The 22,982-nt window shown below is 31.2% G+C and overlaps 3 protein-coding genes across 4 annotated transcripts; 1 reads left to right on the top strand and 2 right to left on the bottom strand.

The window, feature by feature from the left end:
- Positions 1 to 404: 404 nt before the first annotated feature.
- On the bottom strand, positions 405 to 5,642 carry LOC119614476. Of its 2 annotated transcripts, none has more exons than XM_037970599.1 (4): positions 5,360 to 5,642; positions 2,336 to 2,458; positions 652 to 783; positions 405 to 583 (listed from the first exon to the last, which is right to left on the bottom strand). In XM_037970599.1, the coding sequence occupies exons 1-4, from the start codon at positions 5,378 to 5,380 to the stop codon at positions 500 to 502; spliced, it is 360 nt and encodes a 119-aa protein (XP_037826527.1). In that variant the 5' UTR covers positions 5,381 to 5,642; the 3' UTR covers positions 405 to 499. The 2 variants fall into 2 exon arrangements, with proteins under 2 accessions (XP_037826527.1, XP_037826526.1); XM_037970598.1 differs by lacking the exon at positions 5,360 to 5,642 and adding an exon at positions 3,139 to 3,422.
- A 1,053-nt stretch (positions 5,643 to 6,695) lies between these two features.
- Positions 6,696 to 7,488, top strand: LOC119614479. The gene is made up of 3 exons (XM_037970602.1): positions 6,696 to 6,896; positions 6,957 to 7,198; positions 7,251 to 7,488. Exons 1-3 carry the CDS (start codon positions 6,776 to 6,778, stop codon positions 7,455 to 7,457), a joined length of 570 nt encoding a protein of 189 aa, XP_037826530.1. The 5' UTR covers positions 6,696 to 6,775; the 3' UTR covers positions 7,458 to 7,488.
- Positions 7,489 to 9,628: 2,140 nt separating this feature from the next.
- LOC119614478 (GATA zinc finger domain-containing protein 14-like) lies at positions 9,629 to 21,120 on the bottom strand. Its single transcript, XM_037970601.1, is given in 9 exon segments — positions 9,629 to 10,598; positions 10,665 to 10,838; positions 17,383 to 17,456; positions 17,459 to 17,765; positions 19,553 to 19,594; positions 19,653 to 19,785; positions 19,912 to 20,826; positions 20,893 to 21,026; positions 21,112 to 21,120. Coding segments are annotated over 9 exon segments (2,481 nt in total). The 3' UTR covers positions 9,629 to 9,905.
- Positions 21,121 to 22,982: the final 1,862 nt, after the last annotated feature.

Genomic DNA, 22,982 nt, shown 5'->3' with positions numbered 1-22,982 from the left:
TTAAAGGTTAATATTATAAAAAACTTTAAATATTTTAACAAAATTTCTCAATTTCTTTTTTATTAATTATTTGAATTATTTCCCCATCTCCCATTTAGCTCAAAGGTTTAAAACACATAAATTACGTATTATTAACTAAATAAACATATTTTTGCATAAAAATGTATGAAATTTAATAAAAAATTTACATAAAAGCAATAATTATTTAAATAGTCTTCCAAAAAAAATCAATAATAAAAATACATACATTAAAATGCAATTATTTAACCAAAAGAAAAAAATCTTAGTAAATTTTATATAACATTAAAAAAAAAAAAACCAAACATAAACGATTTAGCTTATATATTTAATTTATTTAATGAACACTTAAAACTAATACAGAAGATAATGTGTTTTACGAAATGGCAAATACATATAAAAGTAAGAAATGTTTGCTAAAATAATAACAATATTTAATAAAAAATAAAAAAACTTAATAAAAAAAAAAACAACTAAATTACTACAATCCCACAATTTTACCACCTATAACATCCAATTGTGCGGTAATGCCTTTCGATATGGAACGAGCTATTTCTTTGGGTTTCTGTAAGAAATTGAAATGGTAAGTCATTAAGTTAATTGTAATTATTAATATAGCATTATTATGATTACCTGTATTAAAGTATTTAATAGATTGGAAAAGGCCTCATAACCATTTACCAGACTACGAGAAATGCCATCAAACATGTCACCATTATTACCATATTTTTCATGTTCACTTATGGTATCCAAAATGGGTAAAGGCTGAAAATATTTAACATAGGAAACGTTTTTTAAAAGTGTATAATATTTTATACATAGAGACTCTATATTCAAAAAGTGCTAACTCAAAAAAAGTGTAGTTTTAAGGAGTTAACAAAAAACTGTTTAATTTAAATAATATTGTTGTAAAATAACTATGGGAGCTAACACTTATTTTCTTCCAAAATATTCTACTTTGAGAGATAGCATAATAACAAAAACATATATAACAAGTTAGGGACAATCTTTAGGTGAAAGATTTTTAATTTAATTAATTTTTTTGCATCAGCTGTTTACACTTTTGCATTTCGTGCTTAAGATTAAACCACCTCCATTGGGCGCTTAAACCTGCAAACAAAATTAACTAATTGAGTACTGAAAAACATCTTTCGAGGATTAATTTTAATTTAATCGCTAATCTTTCCCCTAAAGATTGGCCCTAAGAGTTCTATATTCGGTTGTACCGAATCTTATATATCTTTCACCAGTTGAAAACGAAAAGTATCAATCAGGACGCCGCTTGTTTAATAAAAGTACTAGTTGAAGAAAAAAAAAAAAGTACCAAAAAGTTTAATCTCATAAATTTTCATTATATCAGGATCATTTATATCAATCAAATCAAAAAAAGTACCATCTGAATGACGAAAAAGTTCCAGAAACTCGCCTTTTATAGACTTTCATTCAATCTGCGTGTTTAATATTATAAAAGTCTCAGAAAGTACCAGTTGAAGTGCGAAAAAGTACCATTGTTCAGAACAACATTTACCGTAGGTTGTTGTTGTTTTTCCTGATCTTCCCCATCCTGGTGTTATTGCAATCCTTCGGTGCTACCAATACCTCTAGTTCCCCTGTACTATAAACTGATGGTGTCAAATGTATCTTCGACCTTTCCTTGAAATGATTTGACATAAGGTCGAAGAATTGAGTCTTATATACAATCTAGTGCCGGAAGCACACAGGACATAGTTTCGAGACTTTTACTTCTTGCCACGGTTATTGGAGAGATCCCTTTAAGGCGCACGTGGTATCTGTGGTTTAAACTCAAACTCGCGGGAAGTGAATGTTGATTAAAAGACTGATGCACGTAAAGTGGGGCTAAGCGTTGGGAATGAGTTATTGCATCTCGGAAGTTATTCAACGTATCGGAATGGATCTTTTGATCCTAGCCACCATACAAAGCCACTTTCATATACTTATATAAATCGCTTTGAAATTCAGTACAAATTAGTTGTATGTAAACATAAATCCATACACCAAATTTTATGAGGATCGGTATATATTTGCCTCTAGCCCCATATAAAGTCTCACTCAGAAATGTATTTCAAGTCAATAAATTGCTTAAATATATCAGAACCAAGGTATAACTCAACATAAATTATTAATTATGAGACATTTAATATTCGTAACTGGTGTAGGGTATATATAGTAGGTTACATATAGTCGACCACGCCCGACATACTTTCTTATTTATTTTCAAAACTAAAAGTTTAGTTTAATAATATTTCTGCAATATGTTTTATTTTGTTTAAGTCCCTTCCTTTCGATTTTCACTCACCTGTGTTTTATCAAAATATTTCTTTTGAGTTTTATCGTAGAGACTTAAAACTTTTGATGGTACTCCCTCAGTTTCCAAATTGACCGACTCCCGGGTTTTCTCGGCAGCTTTAAATAAAGAAATCTGCAAGAACCAAAATTTAAGTTAAGAAGTTAGTTCGAAAGAAAGTTAAACAAACAAAACATTTCAAATTTGACTTAATTGCGGTTCCTGATTTTTGAATCCTATATACCCTTCTCCAAAGTGTATTAAAAAATAATTTTTAACATTTTTAATATAATTTTTTTATATTTTTTAAATACGTTATTTCCAATAGATTTTTCTAAATATTCTTTATCCGAATTTGAAATAAAAATTCTAAATTTCAATTGAGGTTTTCCAAGTTTAACTGTTAAAGTTTTATTCAATAAATTCTATATATTAATATAAAGGGCTTTAAACATTACGCGCAGTTGCAGTTGTGTTTTTACACTTGACCTTTTAGTTTTTTAAGAGATCAGTTTTAGAGAACTTTATACCTACTTTGTCTAACAACAAAAATGTTCATGGTTTTTATAATTATTTGTCACATTGTTATTATAAACGTTTTCTTGTAAAATATTTATGATCACTAAATGGTTTCCAACAATAAAATGTGTTTACATTAAAATATCAAAAAATGCGGCATGTTAAACAAATAAAATCATTTCTCAAGGTCATCATTAACAACTTAAATCTTCACACATATTTGAATTATAATTTTGAAATTACGAAATCGAGTTTAAATAAATTTAGTAGTAATTTTATAACAACAATGGAATTACCCTTAATGCACCGGAATCTGATGAAAGCTCTGCTTGTGAATGTAAAGCTAAATCATCATCACTTAATTCTGTTTGATGTGACAATTCTGGCTCGGAAAGTTCTGCATTATAGGAGCCATCACTATTTACCACTGGGTATGTTTGGCAAACAGCCACTAAAAAACTTAAATAAACAAATAATTTCGAAATAATACACGCAAATTTCATTTTATGTTAAAGGTTTGAGTTGGTTTTTTTTTAACGAAAACAAAAACCGTTAATTTAATAACGAACGAACGTACACAACCACACCGAATTGACTTAATAACTGAATTAAAATCACTGCAGAGTTTTGGAACCAATTTAAGTCTTGGTTTAAAAATGTTAAGTGTATTTTTTGCTTATAGTTGTTGTTGTTAGTTGGCATCGGGTGTTACAACATTAAAAAAGCTTTTTGTTTATATTGGTGGGTATATATCAGGGATGGAAAATTCACTACTATTAAACTATTGCCAGTATTTTTTGGGTACTTTTTATAGTTTATAAACATTTGCTAAATAGTCCTGAAACTGTAGACTAGTCGTTAAATTGTCTACAAATGAAAAGCTAGAAAAGCACATTCCAGGGCTTAGAGTAGTAAATGGACTACATGGGAAAGTCAAAACACTAACAGATTATTTCAGAGACCACTCCACAGATTAGTCCACAGACTAGTCTATGGAGTAGTCAATATATTTAGTTTAAAGACTAGCCAACGGACTAGTCCATAGACTAATAGAGTAATTAAGGGACCGGTCCATTGTTTATTTAATAAACTTATTAATAGACTACTTCATGGACAATTAATAGAATAGTATAGAATATATAATAGAACAAACAATTAACTAGTACCAAGACTAGTCCATCGAGTAGACATAGGCTTGTTAATAAGGTAGTCAATGAACTAGTCCATAGTTAATAAGGTAGTCCATAGATTAGTTTCTAGTCTAGTCCATCGACTAGTTAATAAACTAGTCTATAAACTTGTAAACTAGACAATGAAATAGTTCATAAACTAATCTGTAGACTATTTAATAGACTAGTCATTGACCTATTCCATAGACTAGTCAAAAGACTACTCAGTGAACTACTTAATGTACTACTCAGTGGACTAGTTTATATACTATTAAATATATAAACCAATGGACTAGTACATAGTCCAGTTAAGTCAAAACACTAGTCATTATAGTAGCCAAAACACTAGTTATTATATCAAATAATAGACTAGTCCATGGACTAGTTAATAGTCAATAGATTAGTCAGTACTCTAGTCAATAGGATAATTACTACACTGGATAATAGACTAGCTGATATATTCAATAATAGATCTGTCCATAGAAAGTTTAGAAACCTCAAATACATATAACAGATTCATTCCAGAATTTTAAGAGTCTACATTTTTCCAATATTTAAAAATATATAAAAATTTTAACGATCGGATACAATAAGCAGAAAGTACTTTTATTTTCCAAAAATAACTTTCTTGGGCTAAGATAGTACTATTTCAAACGTCAATTTCCCATGCCTGGTTTCATATATGTACATAAATACCTGACGAAAAACACTCATCATTCCAGGCATTCATTCATAATTTATGTCCATGACCATAAAACAACAAAAATTATAAATACAAAAAAAAAAATGGGTTAGTTAGTTAGATGATGTCTCTATCACAACACTAGGAAGGAAATGTCGTCGTTAGCGGTTAAGTTTAAATTAAGTCGTTTACTGTTATACTTATAATGGAATTGTCTGGTCCAGATACAAGAAAAATAGACTACTTTTCTTTTGATTATACATACGTACATACATACATACATGTAAGTATGAAAGCCTACAATGAAAGTAAACTTTACCAAACGCCTGTAAACCACACTTAAATGTCTTACGTCTGGTAGTTTTACATTCGAAGTTGTTGTGTAATAATCTTGTTTATTTGTTTGCTATTTTTTATATTTTGTTTTTACTGAACGACTGACTTATTGACTGACTTAAAAAAGAGGAAGAAGATGTTGGCCAAAAACGTTTTGTGAAAAGCGTTGTTGTTTATAAATATGTAGTTGGCGCCACAGCGTTTATGCTAATGTTAGTACAGTTTTAAATTATTGTTCCTATCGGCCCATAAGTGAACATATCAACCATAGTCGAGTTCTTTTCAAAACTTAGCCTCTATTGGTAAAAATTTTACTATAGCAGTGCTTACCTTAAATGGTACATTGAACATGCATATTATAAGGATGCCAATCACCAAAAGCTATTCCAGTACTCTTGCCGGCCGGTGTTGTAAGTGTTTAAAACATACGTCTTACACCCATAATAGAACTTCAACCTCTCGAGTCATGGTCCTAACATTTACGAAGTATCCAATTCCGGATCAGCATCACAGAGTAAAACACTCGTTTGTTTCTTGGCAAAGGCACGTTATAAATGTGGTGAGACGGCTGGAGTATAAGGCAACTATATGCAACCGCGTGATTCGAACTCCGAAACCACGTCATGAGTATTAACATTAGTGGGAATACCAGCTCCCCATATGCAGCTTCCACCGACGCCAGTTGCAGTTACACCTGTATGACACACAAACACTGGAATTTTTATGGGCAATTATAACACAAAGTTACCCTGCGATTATAAGCTGCCCTAGGGCACAAAGTATACAGAGGTGTCACTTTTGACATTTAAAAAAGTCCTAAATCAGCTTTTGTTTGATTTTGAAATTGTTTGGTGAGAAGAGGTATATAAAATACAGCTAAAAAAATTATTGAATTCGTTTTGTGCGAAAGAGAGGGAAATAGTTTTTTGCTCGTGACGCCTCTGTATACCCTGTCACAGGGTATTCTCACCAAACAATTTCAAAATCAAACAAAAGCTGATTTTAGACTTTTTTAAATGTCAAAAGTGACACCTCTGTATACTTTGTGACCCTGTGCCTAGGGCCTAGGCTAGGCACTGCTGCATTTCGTGCAGCACATTTGGACAAAAAACCGAATTTTATCAAATCTCTTTGGGAGAATTGCGGAGCATCAAATTAACGGCGCCGAAAATTTTAAGCCGTCCAACGATGTTTTTTTAAATTATGTCGGCGGCTTGACTTAGTCTCTACTACTGTTGCAGAAATTGATTTAACAGTTTAATTAAAAAAGCTTTCAGATAAAGCTTTTGCTGTTTGGTTATTTTATTAACATGCAGCTGTTAATTAAGATCCAAAGTTATCAAGTTGATAGCAGTAATGTTAGTAATAATGGACACTAAAAGCTTTGTAATGTAAAAATAAACGTAAAGCTCTGTTGCTGTGATAACGATTTAAAATTACAGTAGAACATGTATAATTCGACCTTTTAATAATTCGGGTAATTTCAAGGAGATATGGTTTCCGATTATCTAGAATATTAAAACGCTACCAGTTGATACATTTAAAGATGTATTTTGCTTTAAAAATAATTTTTTTTTTAATTTGTTGCCGTGTTTTCTTACGAAACAGAAATAAAAAAATTTTGAATCAATCTTTAACTCAATTCCATTTGTAATTTACCTTACAAATGGAATTAAATTAATTTAAACATTTGAAAAATAAAAATATATTTCATATTTGTTAATTTCCTAACACGATTTCTAGCATATGTTTCGTATACAAAAACTAATGCTGGCTGAATATCGCGACATCTATGAACCGGTTATAGTAGAAAATCCTTTTACTCAAGTCACCGAATACGGCGAAGGTCTTAGACAATATCATATAGGTAAACATTTAAAATTATTTTTTAATAGAAATAAACATATTTGCATTTAAAAAATATTAGGCTTAACCCGCTCTAAAATAATCTTTGGCTGTGATGACTTCGATGGCACCGATCTGGAAGATTTCGATTACAAAGGTCTAGATCCCGAAATAGAAACTTTCCAATTAGTAAGCCTCATGCCTTTGCAATTTGTTAAATTAAATTTCTTTCGCAAAAAGAATAGAAATATTATGCGCATTTCTATTTGTGGTGAAGAGGAGAAACCTATGCTATTTGAATTTGGCGGTCATCTATATAAAAGTGTAAGTTGGCGAAATATTTTTAAAATTAAAAATCTAATTTGTTTTTTTTTAGCTCTTCTGGAAAACTTGGCGTGAACGTGTTGCCACTATACGTCTCTTACATCCCAATCTTTTTCACATCTCCTGTTCTTCACCCTTTTCGAGTACTGATGTCCTGGGCGAAGAGGAACTTTGTTATGCTCAGGTGCATGTAGACTCGAATTATTCACAATCTTCGTGGAGGAATTATTCGACCAGTTGTAGTTTGTTGAGTCAATAGTTTATGGGATAAATGTAGAAATTAAATTTAATAAATGTATGTAGATAGTATAGTAACATTTACCATAATTATTTATTATATCGAAGAAACCACAGATAACTATAGGATGTTGATATAAAAATCGATGAAAGATTTTTCTATAATATCGATTAGACGTTTATTAAAAAGTGTAACCGATAGAATTTCGCATATATGTATATTTTATTGTCCACACGTTCGTTGGATGGTTGGTTGGTTGGTTAGTTAGTTAGTTAGTTAGTTAGTTAGTAGTTAGTTAGTTAGTTAGTTAGTTAGTTAGTTAGTTAGTTAGTAGTTAGTTAGTTAGTTAGTTAGTTAGTTAGTAGTTAGTTAGTTAGTTAGTTAGTTAGTTAGTTAGTTAGTTAGTTAGTTAGTTAGTTAGTTAGTTAGTTAGTTAGTTAGTTAGTTAGTAGTTAGTAGTTAGTTAGTTAGTTAGTTAGTTAGTTAGTTAGTAGTTAGTTAGTTAGTTAGTTAGTTAGTTAGTTAGTTAGTTAGTTAGTAGTTAGTTAGTTAGTTAGTTAGTTAGTAGTTAGTTAGTTAGTTAGTTAGTTAGTTAGTTCGTTAGTTAGTTAGTTAGTTAGTTAGTTAGTTAGTTAGTTAGTTAGTTAGTTAGTTAGTTAGTTAGTTAGTTAGTTAGTTAGTTAGTTAGTTAGTAGTTAGTTAGTTAGTTAGTTAGTTAGTTAGTTAGTTAGTTAGTTAGTTAGTTAGTTAGTTATGTTAGTTAGTTAGTTAGTTAGTTAGTTAGTAGTTAGTTAGTTAGTTAGTTAGTTAGTTAGTTAGTTAGTTAGTTAGTTAGTTAGTTACGTTACTACTTACGTACTAGTTAGTTAGTTAGTTAGTTAGTTAGTTAGTAGTTAGTAGTTAGTTAGTAGTAGTTAGTTAGTTAGTTAGTAGTTAGTTAGTTAGTTAGTTAGTTAGTTAGTTAGTTAGTAGTTAGTTAGTTAGTTAGTTAGTAGTTAGTAGTTAGTTAGTTAGTTAAGTTAGTTAGTTAGTTAGTAGTTAGGTAGTAGTTAGTTAGTTATTAGTTAGTTAGTTAGTTAGTAGTTATTAGTTAGTTAGTTAGTTAGTTAGTTAGTTAGTTAGTTAGTTAGTTAGTTAGTTAGTTAGTTAGTTCAGTTAGTTAGTTAGTTAGTTAGTTAGTAGTTAGTTAGTTAGTTAGTTAGTTAGTTAGTTAGTTAGTTAGTTAGTTAGTTAGTAGTTAGTTAGTTAGTTAGTAGTTAGTTAGTTAGTTAGTTAGTAGTTAGTTAGTAGTTAGTTAGTTAGTAGTTAGTAGTTTAGTTAGTTAGTTAGTAGTTAGTTAGTTAGTAGTTAGTTAGTTAGTTAGTTAGTTAGTTAGTTAGTTAGTTAGTTAGTTAGTTAGTTAGTTAGTTAGTTAGTAGTTAGTAGTTAGTTAGTTAGTTAGTTAGTTAGTTAGTTAGTTTAGTTAGTTAGTTAGTTAGGTAGTTAGTAGTTAGTTAGTTAGTTAGTTAGTTAGTTAGTTAGTAGTAGTTAGTTAGTTAGTTAGTTAGTTAGTAGTTAGTAGTTAGTTAGTTAGTTAGTTAGTTAGTTAGTTAGTTAGTTAGTTAGTTAGTAGTTAGTTAGTTAGTTAGTAGTTAGTTAGTTAGTTAGTTAGTTAGTTAGTTAGTAGTTAGTAGTAGTTAGTTAGTAGTTAGTTAGTTAGTTAGTAGTTAGTTAGTTAGTTAGTTAGTTAGTTAGTTAGTTAGTAGTTAGTTAGTTAGTTAGTTAGTTAGTTAGTTAGTTAGTTAGTTAGTAGTTAGTTAGTTAGTTAGTTAGTTAGTGTTAGTTAGTTAGTAGTTAGTTAGTTAGTTAGTTAGTTAGTTAGTTAGTAGTTAGTTAGTTAGAGTTAGTTAGTTAGTTAGTTAGTTAGTTAGTAGTTAGTTAGTTAGTTAGTTAGTTAGTTAGTTAGTTAGTTAGTAGTAGTTAGTTAGTAGTTAGTTAGTTAGTTAGTAGTAGTTAGTTAGTTAGTTAGTTATCATGGTGCTGTTTGCCTCAGTACTTTTTATCTCGCACTGATTACTCGTTTGTTACTATAAATGTTAAAGTAGGCGTAAAAAGAGGCGTGTCATCTACTAATGATCTGATCTATAATTACTTAAATTAAACGAAATGTTAATAATTTTTCGTTTGCTTTATTATTTTTATTTCTTTTTAATTATATACATTTTGAGATTTTATTGCACATAAAACTAAATTATATTCTGCTTATAATTAAAAATTTATAATAAAATGTAATTTTTAACAAAAATTTTCTTAAAGAAGCATATAAAAAACAATGGTAGATATTAAAAGGCCAGGCGAAATAATAATATAACAATTTATAATACATTTAAGCTGAAATTAGCAAAAATATACTTTGTGACAACATTTTTTTAGGCAAATTCGAAATGCTTCCGAAATTTCACTTTTTTTCAAAACATTCTTACTTAAACATTAACCAAACTTAATCGATTTCTCGGTAGATTTACTACTACTGGTGCCATTACGATTACCATTCTTTAAAATACCAACACCTGTCGTTCCAGAGGCACCATTCACCGCCCGATTATTTGTTTTCGTTAACATTTCCCCCGAATTATTATCATTTATGGATGATTTTTGTAATTTCTTAGACATTTCCTCTACCGAAAAACCATTATTGCCATAATCCACACTTTGGCGTTGTTGTTGTTGCAATTGCTGCTGTTGCTGATGCAAAGGACAATTACGCTGATGTTCGGTATATGAATTGCCATTGGATTTGCGTAGATTTGCACGTGACAGAGTACTTTGTAATTCACTTTGTAAGGCCTCATTTGTAGGTGTGGTATCACCTGAATCTCTACCTTTCTTTTGCGTCGTTAGAAAATCGAATTTTTCTGGTTCTCTTCTCATATTGGAAGGTTGGCGGTATTCTCCTATGGTAACAGTACCCAAACGTAAAGTTTGTCTATTTGCTTGAGTGTTGTTGGTGGCAGTGTTGTTGTTGTTGTTGAAACCATTGGTAGAGGCAGATGATGATTTGTTGGGTCTGCTGTAAGTGTCATTGCCATTGTAAGTATTTCCATTTTGAACACCATTTGTTAAACGTTCAGATGTTGTGTTATTGTTGACTTTATAGGTGTTGTTATTGGTCATCTGTAGAGGCTTTAGGGAGGGTTAAGAATTTCTTTAATATTATTAATCATTTTTTACAAATTGTTTTTTTCTTACCGGTGGTTTTGGTATATGACTATATGTCTCCTGTTTGTTTGGCTCTCTACTGTCCAATGTATCATTTTGCTGTTGTTGTTTTGTTTGTGTTAGAGAGTTTATTTTAGGTCCTTTAGATCGACAGGTACCAGCATCATCCAATATTGTGGTATTTAACAGTGCCTCCTTTCGATCCTGCAATGTAATAAAAATAAGAGAAGTAGTATTTTAGTCAATTAAAAAAAATCTATTTTATTTAAAAATCTATTCTCTTCTCCACTTATAAAATTGTATAAATAATAAGTTTTAAATGTAAATTTAATATTAACCACCAGTTTACTATAAAATAATAAATCTTTAATTGAAGAATCATCATTTCCGTTTAACTGTAGAAATATCTTAGAAATCTTTCACAACAATATCATGTTTATTTATATTTATAAAAATGTTTTCTGATAAACAAAGATAACGGTAAAATTAACTAAACAATTACATTACACTATGACATAAAATAATTGGAACACACACTGTTTTTAATTAAATTAACTTGTTGTTGTATCATTTGTTACCAATATTTAGTCATTGTAATCATAACAACAATTTTACATTTAATTACATTTTAATTATTTAATTTTCTTGTTTATATTTATAATTTTTGTTTTTGTAATGAATAAAGCGCTTAGACATTGTTTGACATTGCTTTTTGCTTGAAATGTTTCGATTTAGATAAAATATTTTTTATATTTTATTTAATCAATTAATTGAGAAATTTAAGAAATTTCTTGTTTACTCTTCAAATAAACTTTCCATTTCGTGTGACACATGTTTAATAGCTTTAATCTTTTTCGACACTTTTAAGACAAAAGAGGAGAAAAACATGTAAAATACGCAGTTTAAACAGATGTTTACGAAAAAAAATAACACTTTTGTTCAGAAAATAATTTCGCTATACTATTTAATCTGCCATACGAGGGTTTGTTAAAGTGTCTGGTTTAAACGATTTTCTAGAAAAGACCACATATAGGGGTTAGAGAGAATTATAGACCGATATTGATCGAGACAAAGAATGAAACCGGTATAAAATAAGTCCAGTGTATGATTACCGGTTATAAGTTCAAAACTTTATATAATAGAGACTTGTCAATTTATAATGAAAACTATCAAGTAGGTGGTTGCTTAATATTTAGACCAATTTCTTCCGCTTACAGTAAGTGTCTTGAATCTTAGAAGAAACTATTGGCATCACTAAATAAAATTGCATTTTATTGCTAAAACTCCTACATGCGAAGTAGTTAAGTCCCCATATATTAATGGCAGGGCCCTCGTTTAATGAAATTCATATATTATTCCTACACATAAAACCCTCGCACACACACCTGATCTTTCTCAGATGTGCACACATAAATAAGAGGTGGACTAGGTACACGACTCTCTAACGAATATGCATGTTGCTTATTTATGATTAACACACAAATATGTTGTTAGATGTTGTTGTTGCATTTAATAATTTGTGTAGCAAGTCTATTTGTTGTTATTGTTGTCTACATACCTCATAAGTACTCAAAGTTACCAAACACTTTCCACCACGAGCCGGTTTCATTGTTGCGTGTAACGCTGATGATGTTGCTTCATTGTCAAAATAATTTTGCATTTTTTTGCCGTGTTTTTACTGCAACTTCTTGTAAATTTTTGCGTTTTTTCAAGAAAATTTTCTTTTTTTTATTGTTGTTAGTTTTTCCTTATGGAAGATGTTTTAAATAATAAAGATTATATTCACAGAAATTGTTAATAAATTATTAGCCGCTGTTTGTAACTGATTTGTTTTTTTGCACGTTGCTATTCCACCGCACCATTCAACGTTTTAAAATAAAATAAAAATTTATATTTTTCTTAACGCACTCACTCTATTGTTGGGCTGTTTGACTATTGACTGTTTGATCGTTGGTTGAGTTGGTTGTGGTGGTTTGGTTTGGTGGCTGATAGCTAGTTGAATGGCTATTGCCACTTTATGGTGGCAATTTGCAAGAGTGTGTGGGAGATTGGTTGGTTGTTTAGTTGATGGTATGAGTAAATATTAAAAAACAAAAGTACTAAATTAGTTAGTTGTTTGGTATTGTGTTATTTTTCCATTATTATTTATTTTTTTTTTTTCATAAAAATATCTATTGACAATTTTGCACAATATATATAGACAATCTAAACAAAATGAGACAACAACAGTAATCAGTGAAAACAGATACAAAAAAAAAAACAACAACATCAAAGATAAGATAAAATATTTCTGATGCAGATGTTAGTACACTGCTACGAGTACTAGTACTCGTAAGAACCTAAAAATATTATTATTTTTTTTTAATTTCGTTTATGAATCATCATCTTTTTTGAAACCTCTATATGTTTGTTTTAAAACAATAACAATGGTTAAGACCCTTTATATTATAAATATAATATTTGGCTCTTTCGTTCGTTTTGTTCCGTTGGAGGGTCTCTCATACTCTCTGACATCTCTTAGTTTTTTTTTTTTTTTTTTTTGTGAAATCAATATGTAATAATCGATTAGCAGCGATAGTAAAATCTACAACAAAAGCAACAATAATGTGATCATAAAGCCAGATCTTTAAAGCGTAGCTTATAGATTAGTAGACTTTTAAAATTTATAACAAAAATTGTTAAAACTTGCGAGTATTAAGGTCGTATAAAGAATTTCCCAATCGACACCATTTTTATAGAAGATTATAAAGAAACTATATTTGGTCAAGTTTGACCCTATAAATATATTATAGTATAGACTAGAGTCTGGTCTATATTAAGGTCTATAGACTAGAATGTAGTCCGGTCTATGTTTTGGACAATAGTCAAGATTAAAGTTTGGACTAAAGTCTTGGCAATTGTCAGTCCTATAGTCTGGCCTAACGCCTAGACTACAATTTGGTTCATAGTCTAGACTATAGTGTGGCTTATATTCCAGCCTATAGGATAGACTGTAGTCTATCCTATAGGCCGTGGTCTATAGTCTAAACTTAAGGGAAGATTATAGTCTAGTCTATAGTCTAGACTATAGTTTCGCTTAAAGTTAAGATTATAGACAAGACTACAGACCAGTCTTGTATAAGTCTGATCTAAAGTCGGGACTGCAGTCTAAACTAAAGTCTGGTATATAGTCTGGTCTTGACTTCTGTCTTGTGTTTAGTCTAATCTGTAATCTGGTCTATAGTCTGGTGTTTAGTCAGTACTAATGTTTATGGTCTGTGCTCTTGACTATAGCCTGGTCTATAGTCTCGACTATAGTCTGGTCCATAGTCTTGTCTATAACCTGGTCTACAGTCTTAATTATAGTCTTGACTATAGTGTTAATTATAGTCTTGACTATAGGCTGGTCTATAGTCTTGACTATAGTTAAGACTATAGTCTGGTCTATAGCCTAGCCTTCACTAAAATCTCGTCTATAGTTTGGCTATAGTATCGTCTATAGTCTCGACTATAGTCGGGTCTATAGCCGCTACTATAGTCTATAGTCTCGACTATAGTCTATTTACTATAGCCATGACTACAGCCTACATTCTACATTCTCGTCAATAGTCTGGTCTATAGTCTTGACTATAATTTTTACTATAGTCTAGCATATAGCCATGACTACAGCATGGCCTACATTCTCGTCAATAGTCTGTTCTATAGACTTGACCATAGTCTTGATTGTAGTCCGGTCTACAGTCATGTCTATAATCTGGGCTATAGTTTGGTCTACAGCCTATAGGCTAGTGTTTAACCTGGTCTATAAACTGGTATACTGTATTATGCACTCTCGTCTTAACTATAGTCTGGTATATAGCTTGGCCTTGAGTATAACATGGATTAGAGTTTGGCTATAGTCTTGACTATAATCTCGTCTATAGTCTCTTCTATATTTTGGCTATAGACTGGTTCATATAGTCTATATTCTTGACTATAATCTTGTCTATAGTTTGGCTATGGTATGGTCTATAGTCTTGACTATAATCTTTGCTATAGTCTGGCATAGAGCCATGACTATAGTCTGGTCTACAGTCTCGTCAATAGTCTATAGACTTGACTATAGTCTGGTCTATAGTCTTGATTATAGTCCGGTCTATAGTCTTGACTATAATCAGGGCTATAGTTTGATCTATAGTCTATAGGGTAGTATTTAGTCTGGGCTATAATCTGGTCTACTGTATTATGGACTTTATACAATTCCTTTAAAACTCTGTACACAAGCAAAACATCGCAAATAACAAACATCTTAAGTAAATGTATAAAAATAGCAAAAAAAAACAGATTATTGTACAATATAAAGTTATTTATTTAACACCAACATTCGAAGTTTGTTCGAAATTCATGTAGTCGTGCCGTGTAATGGTACTGGGTACAAAATATTTTTCTGGTGCGAGTATCTACTACTATTTATTGCATGTTTTAAAGTTTTAGTATCCATAGTAGTTACTTGCTAAACAGAAAAAATGAAACTTACTACAAAACTACTTACTCTTACTTACAACAAATAGTCAAATAGTATGCGGCACAGTTGAAAAGTTGAAACTTTGCAATGGTATGGAATGGTGTGGTGTGGTATGGTGTGTCGTGTTATGTGTTGGCTTTTAAGGTCGTTGGTAAAACCAATAAATAAAATTCATAAATTAATAAACTCACAGAGATGAATGCACTACGAAAGACATACAGTATGATTGTTTAAATAATGTTTATAGCCGCGGATACAGGTGTGATGTGAAAATTATCTTTATATGAGTTGGAAAAATGAAACCAAAGCGAATGTTATTAAATTCTTTAAGCATTTTTGTGGTGACTTTAATAAAACCGAGCTTAGGGGAAAAATAAATAGTTTGAGAGAATTTGTTGCTAAAAAAAACACAAAAAGACCTTGACTTCAAACCCAGATTGAATGTCAAAAACAATGTTAGATAATGGAAATTATATTTTTGAGAAAATGTTTACAAATGTATGTAAATTGAAAGTTATACTCAGTCAGACATGTGGGTCTATAAAAGAAGAGAATAAGTTAAAGCTTTTAATTTCAGTTTTAGCTAATATTTTCCCACGTAAGCAGATACTTGTTTAAGTATCGGTTGTTTAATAATTGAGTTATTATAAATTTCCTCGATTAATATGTGTATCCGGAAAATTATCGGAAAAAGGATTTATGGTTTTATTTTTCATAAGAAAGTTATAGAAATATTAACAAGTTTATTCTGATAATTTTGAATTTATTTGAAAAATTTAGAAAAAATAATTGGGTTTTGAACTTTCTTAATGTTGCCCTTGGGTCCTCATTCTCAGTCTTATCTCATTCTTAAACAAACACCTAAAATTTAAGGTTTATATTTTAAGATCTTGTAAATAATAAAATCAGTAAAGAATATGGAATAAGATCTGATAATGAATTAATCTATGGTTTGGACTATAATCTAGACTATCTGGATTATAGTTTAGACTATGAATTGATCTATAGTTTGGCCTATAGATTGGACTGTGAATTGAACTATAGTTTGGACTATCTAGACTATGCATTGATTGACTATACTATTATAAATCGGGACTACAGTGCTTAGACTACAGTGTAAATCATAGATTGGACTATTTAGACTGTGGATTGATAGACTAAAGTATTAACTATCTAGACTGTAGTGTATATTTTAGTTTAAACTATAGTGTTGACCATAGATTGTGTATAGTTTTGACTTTCTGGACCATGAATTGATCTATATTCTCAGCTAAAGTTTTGACTATAGTAGGAACTATAGTGTGGTCTTTAGTTTAGACTATAGAGTCAACCATAGATTGGACTTTAGTTTGGATTATCTGGATTATGGATTGATCTATAGTCTGAGCAATAATTTGGATTATAGTATGGACTATCAGGACTATGGTGCGTACTTTAGTATAGACAGAAATGTAGACCCTAGTTTGGACTATAGATTAATTTATAGTCTGGACTATAGTATGGTATATCTGGACTATAGAGTTTAGACTGTGGTGTCACCCATAGATTGGACTATAGTTTGGACTATCTGGACTGTGGATTATCTGGACTATAGTGTGGACTTTAGTTTAGACTATAGTTTGGACTAACTGGATTATGAAGAGATCTATAGTTTGGATTATAGCATGGACTACCTGGGCTGTAGTGAGGACTTTAGTTTAAACTTTAATGTAGACCATAGTTTGGACCATGGTCCATAGTATCGACTATAGATTGGACTATAGTTTTGACTTTAGATTAAACTATAGATTTTACTATGTATTAGACTATAGTTTTCACTATCTACAATTGAATCTAAAATACAGTGTATACTATGAACTAAACATCATCTATACTCTGGATTTTTTCTGATTTTATATTAAAATGACTCACATTGGAACTTGTTAACACTTAAAATATCTTAACACTATTCAAGTCAATCAATGAAATCTGATAACCAATTCAAAACAGTAAATAGTGCGTGTTAAATTGATTTGTGTTTGGAAAAAAAAAAACAAGTAGTCAATACCACAATTACAATTGTGGGTTATTGGAAATGTAGCACGTGTTTACCACCAATTAAAATAAAATGTGTTAAATAATTAAATAAGTAATTTACTCAATTAAGTACTTTGACATTATAACTCCTATAAAATTCTTTTAAACGGTTCTATTTTATATTCTTAACCAAAATTTAAATTACTTTCCTAACTTCCGAAACATTGAAAACATGATTTAAAAACTTACCCGATTTTCCATAGAATCCCCACTGCCGCCACATTCTTTGAAGCCGTTCTTAAACATGCGTTTATGGGCCTGTTGAATTCATTCATTAAAGCACTGTGTTGATCATCCACAACATTGAGAGTATTATTGTTGTTATTATTACAATTGATGTTGTTGCTGCTGCTGTTGTTATTCACAGCTGCAGTTTTATGATGATCATTGCCATTCAATGTATTTGTGTTTAAATTTGTTGCTGCTGTTGGACTTGTTGGGTGATGATGATGTTGGTTGTGATGTTGTTGTTGTTGTTGATGATTATTATTGTTCTCACGTTTCATTTCGTATTGTAGTGGTTTCATTTCATTATGTGGAGCATGTTCTTTAAAGGCGGGAGGTTGACGTCTCTATAAACAAGACAAACACAAAACAAATAAATTCATTTTGAAAACACACCATTTTGTTTATAATATAAACTTTAATAAACAACAAAGTTATTTGATATTCTTTTATTATACAATTTGTCCTAATTCTGATTTCAAGCAGGGTTGTTAAATTTTTTAAAAATAAGCTTAAAATTTTGTGAATTTTTGAATACGAATAATTATTTTTTAAATTCATAGTATGAATTTTTAAATTTAAGGAAATATTTGGAATATTTTGCCAAAATTTCAAAATCATTTATGTTATATAATCGTTATATTTTTATTGATTTGCAAATCTAGTGTACAAATTGAATAAGTAATTTTATCCATTGAAATTTTAATATTCTTCAAGGATATTGAAATATATAATAAAACGTGTTAAATTTTACTAAATATATCAGTATAGTGGGGATGGTATAATGGCTTGTGCTGATGCTTGTAACGGTACAAAATATTGGTTCTAGATCCACCTTAAAGTACACTAATTGACTCAGAATCATTTTATGAACTATCTAAGAAGGCGGTTTGCAAGCTTACTATTAGGTGTACTAGTTCATAGAACTCCCGAGAACCAGTGCATTAGTTGATCGTCATCATTTTACGATCATCAAATCAGATACTCTAATTTAAAATACTTTCTGTTAGCCAGATTTTCCTATTGGCTTAAGTCTTTATTGATTTGGAAGAAAAGTGCCTGGTTTAAGGAGACACTATTAAGCTATTATGCCGAGCTTTCATTCAATTAGAAGATTTCAAACGTAGAAAATTCAGTACTTCAGTAATTTTGGGTAGATTCTCAAACTTATAAACTTTTTAAAAATAGTCCACAAACTAATCAATGAACTATAGTTTAGACTATACTATTCTATAAACTAGTCTATAGATCCACCTTAAAGTACACTAATTGACTCAGAATCATTTTATGAACTATCTAAGAAGGCGGTTTGCAAGCTTACTATTCGGTGTACTAGTTCATAGAACTCCCGAGAAAAAGTGCATTACTTGATCGTCATCATTTTACGATCTTCAAATCAGATACTCTGGTCATCAACACCAAACAGTTAGATTATCAGAAAGACAAAGTCGACAGTGATATCCAAAATTTGAGGATCAGTTTAAGCCACTAAAGATCCAACAGCCTGATCTAGTAATAATAAGAAAGGAGAACTTGAAGTGTAGATCTGATGATCAATCTGTTCAGTTTGATGATGTGTCCAGACAAATTTGTCTCTCATATTCTCAACTGAGAGATCAGATCCTGTATGCCGATCTATAAAAGTTATATATTGCTTCGAAAGTGTCGAATGTAAAATGGATACATTACAATAACCCAAAGCTAAAGAAATCGAATCAGATAAATCAACAATATGTGTTGCACCAACGTATTTGCCCTGTATTTCAGAGAACAAGTCCCAACAACGATGAGCTGCCGGTCCGGCGATCATAGGGGACAAGGCTCGATTATATGTCAGCTCACCCGCCTTCATTTCAGAACAGGTAACTCGAAATTAGGTCTTAAAAATTAATCGGAAACGCAGAATACATAAGTATGTTGCCAGAAAGATGGAAAAAGATCATAACTAAAAATGGTCAAAAAATGCAGGTCTAGGGTTTCTTCCAATATGGTCAAATAGCCACAAGTTTCTAAATGCCCTTATTAGCGTAATTGTAACCATTTCGAATCGTTCAAACAACTTAAAAATACTCGACACTTAACTCTAAGTACTTGCAAAGTAAAAAATATATTTCAAAAAAGTTATACCACTTACCGCTTTTCTCTTCTTAAGTTCCTCTGTAATGCACTTGAGAGACTGCCTCCATCGTTAAAACCACCAGACGATTTTCTCACTTTTCCATATTCAAATTCACATTTGAGTATGTTGAGTTATCGCCGGAAGCTGTTGTGGTCGCCGCTGCTTTATTCAATTTAGCCAATTGGAGATTGGCATATTGATAACGTTGCATGGTGGCAGCCACGCCACCAATTTTTAATATCGCCCTCCTCATGAGGTGGCAAACACTTGTTGAAAGTATTGCTAGAAGATGACGTTGATGTTGCAGAATTTGAGTTCAAATCAAAATTGTATGAATGATTTTGTGGCTGATGCTGATGTTGGGTGTGATTAACATGGCCATGGGTGGTGGAGGTGGTAATATATTGGGTGTTTTCGGTGTTTGATTAAATTTCGTTAGGGTGCCTTCCATGGCAGCTGGTTCCTCTCGGTTGTCTTTTTGTACAGGGCTCAAAGTTTTTCTTATGGTGCCTGTGCTCGAAGAAGGCGTGGCATTTTCCACAAATGTATTGTTTATGGAAGTAGCACCATTTTCGGATAATTTAATAATAGTTTTATTAATTTCCTTTTTAACATTTGTCTGTGTTGTAGAGTTCGTTGCGGTGCCGGTGTTGGAATTTTGTCTTACGGGTAAATTTGTTGCGGCCGTTAAGTTGGAATTTGCACTTCTTTCGGTTATGGATTTTGAACGACATCTACGCTGCTCATTGGCATATAAAGGTTGATTCCAATTTGCTCCATTTGAACTTTCCTCTCTGACGGCAGTTAATCTCTTTGATTTCACATCAGCCCAGCAGGGACTTTGATCTCCGGTTACTGAACTAGCTGAACTATTATAACCACTTGATTCTCCGGGAAATAGATCACAACCGGCCCCAGTATGCACTGTCATATCTAATTTATTTGAACTTTTCATAACTGCCACCGCCTCACTGAATAGTACATCTGAAAAATCTATACTATTTACCGTCAGAATTTGATCACCTGGTCTTAAGCCTGCCTCTCGTGCCACACTTTTCTCTTTTGTAAATTGTACAAATATTCCCGGTTTCCATTCGGGTCCCTTACAAATGCCCAAACCCAATTTGGTGCGTGGTGCTACATTAAGCACCACATTTATAACACGTTCACCTTGATTACGGCTGTGAGTACGTTCCGTACGCTCCGAGGATTGATAAGAACATTCGGAGGTGGTGGAACTAATACTGGGTGTCTTGACCACATTCCAGGTAAGACCATCATTTTCTTTGCTAAATTTTTCGAATAAATGTTAGATTAAATATAATCTCTTACCAATAACAATAATAATAACTCACTCTTTTACCGGCAACATGCCAACACTGCGTACTTTCAGTGTTAAACGTTCTTGATGGCTAACAAGTTGCACAAATTCTTTGTGTATGGCATCATCTATTCTGAATCCATTAATACGCAATATTTGATCACCAATCTGTATAAAAACATAAATGAAAAATAAATAACACTTAAAAATATTGTTTGTTCGTTTGTTTGCTTTAAAATGTTTTGGTCTAAACAGTCGTCATTTGGGTCACATTTGAAGTTTGTATGTTGATCATTTTAAGAGTGAGTGGTGAGGTGAGAGGCTTTATATGTTAGTGTTTAAATTGTGCGTCACGTTTGTATATATTATGTTTGTTGCTGTCTAGAATTCTTTACATGACGCACTTTCTGTAAATGGTACGTGCAAGACCTTCCCTGTAAAAGTTTGAATTTTAACTTAAATATCGGACATCTGGCTAGTGAAAGTAAAATGTGTAAATATTATTGCAGTGTCTCATTGTTTGGCTGTTCTAATTTAAAATACTTTCTGTTAATCAGATTTCCCTATTGGCTTGAGTCTTTATTGATTTGGAAGAAAAGTGCCTGGTTTAAGGTGACACTATTAAGCTATTATGCCGAGCTTTCATTCAATTAGAAGATTTCAAACGTAGAAAATTCAGTACTTCAGTAATTTTGGTTAGATTCTCTAACTTATAAACTTTTTAAAAATATTCCACAAACTAATCAAAGGACTATAGTATAGACTAGACTATTCTATAGTCTAGTATATAGTAGTCTATAGTATAATCTATAGTCTAATCTATAGTCTAATCTATAGTCTAATCTATAGTCTAATCTATAGTCTAGTCTATAGTCTAGTCTATAGTCTAGTCCATAGTCTAGTCCTATAGTCTAGTCTATAGTCTAGTCTATAGTCTGGTCTATAGTCTAGTCTATAGTCTAGTCTAGTCCATAGTCTAGTCTATAGTCTAGTCTAGTCTATAGTCTAGTCTATAGTCTAGTCTATAGACTAGTCTATAGTCTAGTCTATAGTCTAGTCTATAGTCTAGTCTATAGTTTAGTCTATAGTTAGTCTATAGTCTAGTCATAGTCTAGTCTATAGTCTAGTCTATAGTTCTAGTCTATAGTCTAGTCTATAGTCTAGTCTATAGTCTAGTCTATAGTCTAGTCTATAGTCTAGTCTATAGTCTAGTCTATAGTCTAGTCTATAGTCTAGTCTATAGTCTAGTCTATAGTCTAGTCTATAGTCTAGTCTATAGTCTAGTCTATAGTCTAGTCTATAGTCTAGTCTATAGTCTAGTCTATAGTAGTCTAGTCTAGTCCTAGTCTATAGTCTAGTCTATAGTCTAGTCTATAGTCTAGTCTATAGTCTAGTCTATAGTCTAGTCTATAGTCTAGTCTATAGCTAGTCTATAGTCTAGTCTATAGTCTAGTCTATAGTCTAGTCTATAGTCTAGTCTATAGTCTAGTACTATAGTCTAGTCTAGAGTCTAGTCTATAGTCTAGTCTATAGTCTAGTCTATAGTCTAGTCTATAGTCTAGTTATAGTCTAGTCTATAGTCTAGACTAGACTAGACTATAGACTAGACTATAGACTAGACTATAGACTAGACTATAGACTAGACTATAGACTAGACTATAGACTAGACTAGACTAGACTATAGACTAGACTATAGACTAGACTATAGACTAGACTATAGACTAGACTATAGACTAGACTATAGACTAGACTATAGACTAGACTATAGACTAGACTATAGACTAGACTATAGACTAGACTATAGACTAGACTATAGACTAAACTATAGACTAAACTATAGACTAGACTATAGACTAGACTATAGACTAGACTATAGACTAGTCTATAGACTAGACTATAGACTAGACTATAGACTAGACTAGACTATAGACTAGACTATGGACTAGACTAGACTATAGACTAGACTATAGACCAGACTATAGACTAGACTATAGACTAGACTATAGACTAGACTATGGACTAGACTATAGACTAGACTATAGACTAGACTATAGACTAGACTATAGATTAGACTATAGATTAGACTATAGATTAGACTATAGATTAGACTATAGATTATACTAT

This window comes from Lucilia sericata, unplaced genomic scaffold (genome assembly GCF_015586225.1).
Source record: "Lucilia sericata isolate MDLA Ls3-8-SP2 unplaced genomic scaffold, ASM1558622v1 Contig002938F_arrow, whole genome shotgun sequence".
Lineage (NCBI taxonomy): Eukaryota > Metazoa > Arthropoda > Insecta > Diptera > Calliphoridae > Lucilia > Lucilia sericata.
The sequence above is the reverse complement of the archived record's forward strand: the minus strand, read 5'-3'. Positions and strand labels throughout refer to the sequence as shown.

Bases quoted from the DNA above. Each gene is read 5' to 3' on its own strand.
- LOC119614476 (XM_037970598.1), bottom strand. From the start codon at position 3,345: ATGAAATTTGCGTGTATTATTTCGAAATTATTTGTTTATTTAAGTTTT. The intron at 2,459-3,138 runs GTAATTCCATTG...TGGTTCTTGCAG, and splicing joins CAGATTCCGGTGCATTAAGG to ATTTCTTTATTTAAAGCTGC. The intron at 784-2,335 runs GTGAGTGAAAAT...AAATATTTTCAG, and splicing joins AATATTTTGATAAAACACAG to CCTTTACCCATTTTGGATAC.
- LOC119614479 (XM_037970602.1), top strand. From the start codon at position 6,776: ATGTTTCGTATACAAAAACTAATGCTGGCTGAATATCGCGACATCTAT. The intron at 6,897-6,956 runs GTAAACATTTAA...AAAAAATATTAG, and splicing joins TCTTAGACAATATCATATAG to GCTTAACCCGCTCTAAAATA. The intron at 7,199-7,250 runs GTAAGTTGGCGA...GTTTTTTTTTAG, and splicing joins GCGGTCATCTATATAAAAGT to CTCTTCTGGAAAACTTGGCG.